Below are 10531 nucleotides of genomic sequence, written 5' to 3' on the forward strand. Positions count from 1 at the left end.
TTTTCATTTCACCAATACTTGTCGACGCAGCCAATATCATTTCAGACCCTTCTCAGCCACTAAATTCTAGAATCTTCTCCGAGCCCTTAGGTTCCAAATTCCATCAAGAAAGCAGTCACTAAAGCTGCTTCTTATTATTACATGAGAAGGACAAGTAAATCTTGACATTTTTTCGAGCTTCCCAAATTTCTTCCACATACCAACAAATCTGACAGGTAATAGATTCTGCAGGTACATTCTAAAACTTGCAATAAATAAGCAACAACACACCACAAAACTACCAAACAGATGCTTTTAATTCTTGCCTGCATAACTGAATACCAATTATGATAAGAATATACATCCTATATATTCAAAATAAATCCATTTTCACCCTTTCCCGCTATCGTCTATGAGATTCAGACAAGAAGCGTCCAAGTACACCTCATAACTAAGTCATTCTTTCATACAATCAACCAAAAGCTTATTAATTTGCCAAGATTCCAAAATTGTGATGCCAAATTCAAACCAAGGTATCCCACTGTCATCCAACGACAACCCACAAACCGCCTTCCCTCAATAAATCAAAAGATCCAAAATTTAGCACAAGCAAACGGTAAAAACAAAATAACAACAAAAACATTCGGCTCGAAGGTTGTGTCTTGTCTTGTGTGAACATATATAGCTTTAAAAAAGGGGTCAGGAAAACAAGAGGAGAGAGAGAGAGAATAAGAAGAGAGAGAAAGAGAACTAGGACTGACCTGGTCTGAGAGAGTGAATGAGGTGGAACGAAAGGAGTCCAACTCGGATGGACGAGGTTTTGATTTCGATTTTGCTGTCAACAATACATACATACGTCTATATAACGCCAAAAACACCCGAATTCGCAATACTCCTTCCCTGAGATCCAACGGTTCCCAAATTCAGCTCCCCTTGTACTACAAACTTCGTACCACAACCCAAAAATCAGCGGTCCGAATTGAAGGGGAAAACTATAATATAAAAGTATCTAGACAGGATTACTGCTGTCTTTCTCTTTTCACCTACTCACCAATATATATATATATATATATATATATATATTAAAAAAGAGAAAACCCTTTTATTCAAATTTTCAGGAAAACAAGAAAAAGGGAAAAGGGAAACAAGAATTACAGAAGCGAATTACTACAGTGGGTTAAAAAAAGTTTAACGAAGTTGAGGATGGAGAATCGGCGGCGAGGGGGGGGTGACACGTGAGGGCGGAGGAGGAAAACAGGTGGCTGGAGGTGAGTGGATGGGCGTGACGAGGAAACCGAGTGTTGTTTGGTGAGTCACGCTTTCTGAGCGGATAAGTTTGTTTAATTTGCGTTTGCCGCCGCCCACTCAAAATTCACCCCTAATTCACTACTTATTTAGATTTAAGCGCTAACTACACCCTCCTTTCTTCCTTCACATTTAATTCAATTATATATAAAATTTCATATATTTCAAAACATTATATCTAACATCTTAATATTTATTGTTGACTACCAAATAAATTAATTTATTAATTAAAATTCATCGAATTTGCTGATATTAATAAAAAAATTAAATAAAAATTTATATTTATTTCTATTGACTTATTACAAATTTATTGCAAGTCAAATAATTTTTTATTTACCAAAACGCCTTTATATGTGTGAAAATAAGCATAATCACCTGCATTAGCGTATCAAAATATATATAAGAATAGTCTGGTCAAAAAAATATTTATCTGCAATAAGACAATAATAAACCAAAGAATGGTAAATACGAATTTGTATTCAAATTTTTTTTGACTAATATTAATAAATTCAGTAGATTTTGACTAACGAATGAATTTATTTATTAAACGGATCAAACATCAAAAAGGGCTTAAGTTTACATAATTTTTTAAATTACAAAAAAATTTATCGATAGATATTATTTTTTCGCTCCAACTTTAATCCTATTTTTAACTTTTGTCTTAAAACATTCGTCATATCCACTGTTAATTAACTTATAATTTTTTATACAATTTGTTTTCATTATAAAAGTAAAAGGTATTGTGAACTGGATTGAATTTTTTTATTGCAATTAATGTTGCGTATTATATTTTGTTTTATATATATACATACCACGTGTATAAATATTACGGCATTAATTTTATTTAAAAAAATTAATATTTTATACATATAATTTATATATGTAAAATGAAATAAACAATGAAACATGAAATGAAATAAAAATATCGAATCCAATTTGCGACTTTGCACTCAATCATATTATTGTAGAGATTTATAATGTAGATTAGTTGGAGTTCGAATTTTGGGATAGGAATAGGAGGAGTATTTACTATTTACTATTTACTATTTACTATTTACTTTTTACTGTTTACGTTAAATATATATAGATGAATTTTGGTGAGTTGAATAAGGGCGTGATTTAAAGATGAGTACCTTTTGACCAACCATCCATTATTATGAGCCTTCTTCATTCACTCATTTTATCAAACACCTCCGTCGCAGCATGAACCCTCCCATCACCTTCAATTTCCTTACCAGTAATGTCTCTTTTTTTTTTTGGCGCCACAAAATGAGGAGAAATCTCAGATGCATGCCTTCCGTCTTCCTTGCGCTCCGTGATGAAATCTATTTTATCAATAAATCGCAATATGTCCAACACCCCCTTCCTTTGAGATTCCAAGTCCCCCACTTGACGCCTCCGCTCAGTAACCATTCTCTTGCCACACTCACTCTTTATGCATCTTTCAATTCCTCAGTCGACGGGCTAGGAGAAGCCCACAACGATGTTGATCGTGAATTTGAGAGCGATGCTGAAGATGCAGTCACGGATCACAAAAGCGCAGGCGAGTTTTCGTCTCGTGACTTGGCTACCCTTATGGACATTTTGCCAACAGGTGGTACTCAGGACAAGAGCAAAAAGCTGGAGCAATGTGGAGTGAATGTGACGCCGGCACTAGTGGCCAATGTTCTTTCTGGAACACGGAATGATTGGGAAACGGCGTTCACCTTCTTTCTCTGGGCCGGCAAGCAGCCGGGTTACCAGCATTCACTACGTCAATATCATTCGATGATAGCGATTCTTGGCAAGTTTAGGAAGTTTGATACTGCGTGGTCTTTAATCGACGACATGAGAGCTGCATCTCTTGTTACTCCGCACACGCTTTTGATTATGATCAGGAGATACGCAGCCGTGCACGATGTTGCTAAGGCAATCAATACTTTTTATGGGCTCCGCCGTTTTAAGTTTGAGATAGGAATGGAGGAGTTCCAAGGCCTGCTTTCGGCTCTGTGCCGGTACAAGAATGTGAAAGACGCAGAGCATCTGCTATTCTGCAACAAAACTGTGTTTCCCCTGAACACGAAAAGCTTTAACATTATACTTAATGGATGGTGCAATGTGATTGGAGACTTGCGGGAGGGGAAGAGAATTTGGAGGGAGATGGAAGAGAGAGGGATTAGGCATGATGTTTATTCGTATGGAAGTATCATGTCTTGCCATTCGAAAGTAAATCATCTGAATATGGTGCTGAGATTGTATGAAGAAATGAAAGTTCTTGGTATTAAACCAGACAAGAAAGTCTACAATGCCGTGATTCATGCTCTGGCCAAAGGCAGGTTAGTGAAAGAAGCTTGGAATCTCATGAAAACAATGGATGAGGAAGGTTTTACCCCAGACGCCGTCACTTATAACTCGCTCATCATGCCTCTTTGTAAGTCGCGGCTGTTGGATGAAGCTAAACAAGTGTTTGATGAGATGACTGAGAGGGGTCTGCGACCCACAGTTCGGACTTACCATGCCTTCTTTCGTGTTTTAAGGACAGGGGAGGAAGTGTTTGAGCTTTTGCAGAGGATGCGAATGACTGGATGCCATCCAAGTCATGACACATATATAATGCTCATCCGGAAATTTTGCCGTTGGCGCCAGCTTGACAATGTCTTCAAACTGTGGACTGAGATGAGCAAAAATGGGCTCGACCCTGATCGGAGCTCGTACATTGTGCTGATACATGGTCTTTTTCTGAATGGAAGATTAGACGAGGCACACAAATACTACCTAGAAATGAAGGAAAAGCATTTGTTACCGGAGCCAAAAATAGATGCTATGCTTCAGGCTTGGGTGGCAGGCAAGACAGATGCAGGCTGGCATGTGATTGCGTCAAAAGACGATCAATTTAACAGTAGTGAGCTTGGAGAAAAGACCAGAGATAGATCGAAAAGAAATCACAGGGACATCAACTTTCGCCGGCAACCTGAATTAAGAAGTGTAACCAGGGAGCGAGGCTTTTCTTTCTGGGATCCATGAGCATTTACCTTAATAGGATGCGAGCAGGTGGATGACCTCTTGAACTGAGCCATTTAGTTAGATGCCTCCTTAAGTATCTGACGGTATTCCTGTTCTCTATCTAATGGTCGAGTAACTTAGTGTGGTGTTTATACGCTTCAATTTCTACTTGCAATCAATAAAATCTGGTTGAACTATTTTGCTTGAGTGCATCCAAGTATGTGTAAAGAAGAAACTGCTACAGCACTAGAAGTTTGATATGGTGGGAGTCAATGCAAAGCTTGTCGAATATTTGGCCACATCATCATTGACACTGGGATGAGACATGAAGGTAGTCTTGAGTGAGAACTTTGTTTTGGTTGATCATGATAGCATTTTCTAGAATAGACTGAAATGCCCTGTGCCATTTGTTCTCACCTTAGTTCTATGTGATTTAGGAGGATGCAAGATGTGTGGGAAGAAAATCACTTGCTTTACTACGGTGAAATATACACCATCAGAAATAAAAGTTATTGCAGGAGAAGACCAGAAAGCACCTCTGTATGTGACTGAAATAAGGAAGGACAGTACTCTTGATAAGGCCTTATTTTGAGCAAACTACCACGAAGAGGTCCTCAAAGAGGATGGTGATTCCTGATGACTTCCGAGTAATGGGACAAACTGAAGTTATACCAACAGAGGACCGCTGAGCAGAAGATTGACATGGATAACATAATGATGGTTGTTTGGAACTTGGCTGGGACAGTAATACTTCCTTGCTTATTCAGGTCTGGAACAAAACAAGCAAGAAAGAAGATAATTGAAGTCAAGAGCAAGCCAAATCATTGAGGGTGTATGTCAACAAGCTCCTTAACCTAAAAGGATTGACGGTGTGTCATACAAGTTCCTTAACCTAAAAGATTGACTATATTCCAAGATGGTTGGAGATAAGTTTCAGAAGCAGTGAAGTTCCCGGGATCGAAAGTGTGATTCACAAAGTTCTTTCTTTTTCTTTCAATCAGAGAGAGAGAGAGAGAGAGAGAGATATTCCAAGATGGTTGGAGATAAGTTTCAGAAGCAGTGAAGTTCCCGGGATCGAAAGTGTGATTCACAAAGTTCTTTCTTTTTCTTTCAATCAGAGAGAGAGAGAGAGAGAGAGAGAGCACATAACATTCAAGAATTCTTCAGTTTCCTACTCTGCACACTGATGTAAGAAACGTTAGTCTTAATGTTTATTACTCTGCCTCCACTGGCCAAGAGGAAGTGGGGATGCAAGAATTTTCCACAAGCACGTCAAAACATAATCAGAGAAAAAAGTTCTAGAATTTGACTAAAAAGTGTCATTTTCTGCAAAAAATAAAGATGAAAAAAGGCATTCTATCACCTCAACAAGCACGCTTACCATGGAAGTCAACAGGGCGAAAGAACCGAATCACATCAGAAGCTTTATTTTCTTTATACTATGCTCTACACCTTGATTTATAACATCATGTACAACCTCTATGGTGAAAGAGTCTAAATTACCACAATCTTTAAACTGCTCATGCATTTTTTTTACTGGAACAACCAAAATTAAGCATAACTTCTGAGACTATACAGGAGAGAGAACCCCCTTACAGATCTTAGCTGTATGTAAAAAACTAAAGACAGCTTCCGAAACAATGCAAGAACTTGAGGCATACACTCCTCTGTCTTTTCTTGGTTTCCTTGGGTGTTTCCGTCAAGAAATCTGCCGGTGGAGACTCTTCAATCTCTTCTTTGCTTCCTGAATATCCAGCCTCGAACAAACCTGGTGGTGCATTGAGTGATGTATTTGTCGGTAGGCAGATGCTACGGAGGAAGCTCTCAAGAAACACAGTAATTTGCTGGAATTCTGGTCGATGTTCTGGATTCTCTGCCCAACAAGACTGTAGGAGGCGTGCAAGCGGTGCAGGAATGTCATCTACGCTGGGTCGTCGGTTCTAGAATTTAAGACATCGCATGCATCATCAAGAATGATGAGATGTTGATGGAGACTATGAAAATTCATTAACAGTTGTAAAGCAACAGGAAATGACAGTGAAAAATTCCCTTCAAGCTTGCCGAGTTCTTATGGTAGTTCGGGGATAGTTGAAAATTTACATGCAAATTTCATTTAACCTGACCCAATGGGATGAAGTTGGTCATTGCACTTTCTCTGGAAAATTTTGTGGTTTTGAAGAAGTGGTAAATTTTAGAAAAAGTTGAGATAAACAAGCAAAGAGAAGGTGTTTGCATGAGAGAAGTAGATATGCTGAACTGGGTGTGTGGTAAAATATAGAAAAAAGTTGGGAGGATGTTTTCAAACCACACCTGCTTGGCTGTTTCCAGCTTTTGCTTCTTTTAAAGATCCCGAAACTAGAGACTCAAATTGGGAACATTCTCAAATAACTACTTTTCAGCTAAAACCACTTAACTTTAGAGTTCACAAATACAACCTATCAAATCTTGACTAGAGTAAACAAACCATGTAGTTTTGTAATAAATCTGGTGCGGAATCAAGAAAACTATACTCCCTGATTAGTTCACATCATCTTAAATCCCAAAATTTGTATTCAACCTATAGAATTTCAAAGAATGTATCGGAATCCTCATTCTTTGATTAAAGGTTGATTGAAAACTTTTAACCACTCTTTAATGATATGATGCAGTTGCTATATAATGGTGGGGGTAAGGAAGCCATACCGTCGCTGCAGCATATGCCACCATTATGTTGTTCCTGCCCTTGAATGGAGTGCGGTTGGTGAGCAGCTCCCACAGAACCATAGAAAAACTATAGATATCGACTTTGTGATCATAATGCTTCTTTATGCCCAAATGAAGAGCTTCTACACTGAACAACTGATTCAGGGAGAAAAGGATAAAGTGAGGCTATACAGCAATGCAGATAGATGAAAATTTTGTGCAGATAAAATACCTCAGGAGCCATCCAACGGTACGTCCCAGCCTCAGTTGTCATGTCATCATCAGCCTCTTCTCTAGCCAACCCAAAGTCAGCTAACTTAATTTTCCTTTTATCTTCAGTAAGAAGTAGATTGCCTACATAATCAGTAGAAATATTTCCATCAGTAGTGGAAACCAAAGCAGCAGGAAAAGATGGGCCTTATCCAGATGGACTTCCGAGTAAAATTTTACAATGTAATAGCTAAACTGATAGGCTAGTATGCATAGCTCATCACCATAAAACAATTGAGGATGTTCATATATATGTGCCCAATGTGCAACGACCAGCAAATACTACTTAGATCATGGTCAACTAGGAAAATACCTCGCAAGTCATACTTCATCAAAAACAGAAAACACGTTGACAGTATGGATGGTTAATACCAGGGAAAGTATATACATGAAGAAAATACAAACAAATAAGCATGAATTTTACTTGGTTTTAGGTCGCGGTGGATGATTCTGTTTTGATGAAGATATTCCATCGCTCGGGAAATATCTAAAGCAAAACATATGGCAAGCTTCAAATCTGTGCAATTTGGACGAACACTCCACAAGAACTTTTGAAGGGTGCCACCTCTCATGAGCTCTGTGATTATCATCATTGTTGGTTCCACAGCGACGCCAATTAACTGTTCAAACAACAAGAAACAGATATTATACAAGTTTCACTGTCATAAAACAGTGCTAAAATGCATGACTATGAGAATCAGAAAGTAGTGTTGTTATTTCATCTTCATTATTATCCTTCTAGCCTTGATCATTATGGTTGTAGACTTTGCTAGACAACTCCTTGGCCACATTTTAGGTGGGCTAGTTTGAACTCATCATTTAAGTAATGGAAAGGCAAAAACATGTAAAGCGGCAGTACGTCAATGAAAGCAGCAACAATGCTCTAACTTTTTCACCATTCTAATAACCACAGAGAAAGAATTCACATCCACAGACAACGGTATAAAACAGAAAAAGTTAGCCTGTACCATTTGCAAGCACCTTTTATCTAGAAAAAAAACCATATTGGCAGAATAGATAATCAGTGTGTGGTTAAGCTATAGAGAGCAATGAATCATTGTTTACTGATCCACATAGCATAATATGAAATTTCTCCCTAATCTTGTGGTTTATATAGTCTTATCCCATCTTGCAGAACTACAATGGAAACCCGAACAAATAGACCTCTTTTTGTATAGAGAAATCAGACAATTGATTCCTTTAGACTTGAAACTTCTTTTCCCTACTATCCTCCAAAAATCGCCATACCCTTTTTCCTTGATCCTTCACCTACATTCAACTACATACATGATCATCTGCTCCCATACTTAAACTAAACTCTGCAATTAATGTCAGACAGGTTGTACACGACATGCTGGATCGAGCAATGAACCCTTTGCCAGATACTGACCTACCTGAAATCACGAACGCACTATTTCATAGGCTTATTTGAGCTTTGGGTTTTATATCCTGGGCCAAATAACTTTAATTTAAATATTCACCGTTCAGAAAATTAACACAGTATCATAGTAAACTACAATTAGTGAAACTAGAGATCAAATTGCTTTCTCAGCTTCTCCTAAATTCCATGTTATCCTGATATAGTACCAGAGTCAGATTTGAAATGAGAATACCGTCCTTCATTCCCTTCACTTTGGCACAAAACTACCAGTGTCGGATTGGAATGAGGTAGATTCAGTCAGTTTTAGGAACGATATGCATGTACTACAGAGTAAGGGCAAAAAAAGACAACAGCACATAGTTGTTTTATCTGGCTTTTTACTTATTCACAGCAGCATCCCTACATGTATTAGAGACCATGATAATAAATGAGTTATAGAGCTCAAAGTTATGAAAGTTAAATGTTCTAAGTAACTGAGACTAATTAGAAAATAAATGAAAATACCAGGAAATACGTACTTGATAGAACTAAGGGTAAAATGCACCAATGTACTCGGGCCTGATAGATGTAAATTTTTTAAATAGATTCAGTCCGCACCCTTATGTATGTATACATACCTTTACAATATTGTCATGATTTACTCTAGAAAGCATTGAGACCTCCCTAATGAATTTTTCCTGGAGTTCTGGACTCATAATTGCTGACATGTCTGCTTGTATCACCTTTATAGCCACAGGCATCGACCTGTACCTGCAAAGATCAAAGGAACAACATTTTTGAAATATTCTTGATAACAAATTCCACTCATACTTCTCTTAACCTGTTATTATGCTGCATGTGGTAGATCTAATAAAGAACATACAATGGTTCATTGATAAGATAATAGGCACTTTTTGCAAGTACATTATGATAGACGACGTGTTTAATATGGTTAACTTTCTGCCTTCTGTGGATTTCAAGAGAAGTATAGTAGAGCAGAGAGAACATTTCTCATGTGCTCTTTTCTCCACGCTATGTCATTGTAGGTTCGAATGTTTATTATGCCGAGGTTCATTACTCTATCAACTCAACAGCGATTAATGCCCCTTATCTTTTCTTGATTACATAGATCTTCCTTCCCACAATCCCGCATACAGATTTTGTAATAATATGCGGAAAAAGCTACCTAAAAAGTCAGCAATCCTAGACCTACAATCTCAAAGAATTTGCGAATTACTTGACCAAAGAATATACCAATTCTTTCAGGGCCTTCAGCAACTCAATAAGAACTTTAACAGTCGATAAAGAAATCACTAATGTACACACTTCTGTTCCTTCTATGAAACTCTCTTCTAAATGGCATCTATCAAATCCGCATCAAGTAAAGCCAGAAAGAGATAAATTTACGGCATGCGTTACAAACTTTATTCTTTCTTCTACGTCATCAAAAGCTTGTAATGCAACTAGTGCGTTTTCCTTTCGTCATCACTTCCGCATTTTAATGGCATCCAACTAACACTTCTTCCTTGGTTTCTCAGTCAGAACTTCATCTCTATCAAGAAATTAAATTTTGCTGAAAACAAGCATTGGAAAAATAACATGATGCTCAAATTTATGCAATTAAACAACTCAGATTCTTGCTACCGGAGTCGGGTAACAGAAAATTCTGGCCATCTATTAGCCAATTCCATCAGCCTAGTTTTTCTTATACTCTTTTGCAGCAACCATTTCTCTGATTTTGGATATCAGAAAGACAAATGACAATGGAATACAATGACTAACACTGCAATTAACAAAAGCAAGAATACACAGAACAGAGATTGACAGAATGGGGAAAAAGTTGACACTCAGAATGAAAAAAGAAAATAATTAATCCTTGCTGAAACCTTCCAACACCACAACAAAAACAAGAACTTAAAAACTACACAGAGAAACCGGGGGGGGGGGGGGGGG

The 10531-nt window shown here is 37.7% G+C and overlaps 3 protein-coding genes across 4 annotated transcripts in view; 1 reads left to right on the forward strand and 2 right to left on the reverse strand.

Moving 5' to 3' along the window:
• LOC105177966 (G-box-binding factor 1) overlaps positions 1–1329 on the reverse strand; it is a 6976-nt gene extending 5647 nt beyond the window's left edge. For both annotated transcript variants that reach the window (XM_011101283.2, XM_011101284.2), the window contains exon 1: positions 741–1329. The gene's annotated coding sequence lies outside the window, so the exon portion shown is untranslated. The remainder of the gene's footprint in view (positions 1–740) is intronic.
• Positions 2385–4463, forward strand: LOC105177967 (pentatricopeptide repeat-containing protein At5g15010, mitochondrial). The gene has a single exon (XM_020699259.1). The coding sequence runs from the start codon at positions 2488–2490 to the stop codon at positions 4285–4287; it is 1800 nt and encodes a 599-aa protein (XP_020554918.1). The 5' UTR covers positions 2385–2487; the 3' UTR covers positions 4288–4463.
• Positions 5296–10531, reverse strand: part of LOC105177968 (serine/threonine-protein kinase HT1) — a 5661-nt gene continuing 425 nt past the window's right edge. The window contains exons 2-6 of the mRNA XM_011101286.2: positions 9217–9349; positions 7643–7838; positions 7181–7302; positions 6949–7104; positions 5296–6206 (exon numbers count right to left, since the gene is read on the reverse strand). Of these exons, the coding sequence (XP_011099588.1) occupies positions 5886–6206; positions 6949–7104; positions 7181–7302; positions 7643–7838; positions 9217–9349 (928 nt within the window). The 3' untranslated portion in view covers positions 5296–5885. The remainder of the gene's footprint in view (positions 6207–6948; positions 7105–7180; positions 7303–7642; positions 7839–9216; positions 9350–10531) is intronic.

The sequence above is a fragment of the Sesamum indicum genome, linkage group LG15 (assembly GCF_000512975.1).
Source record: "Sesamum indicum cultivar Zhongzhi No. 13 linkage group LG15, S_indicum_v1.0, whole genome shotgun sequence".
NCBI classification, from domain to species: Eukaryota; Viridiplantae; Streptophyta; class Magnoliopsida; order Lamiales; family Pedaliaceae; genus Sesamum; species Sesamum indicum.

Excerpts from the sequence above, each read along its gene's own strand:
- LOC105177967 (XM_020699259.1), top strand. The coding sequence starts at position 2,488 with ATGAACCCTCCCATCACCTTCAATTTCCTTACCAGTAATGTCTCTTTT.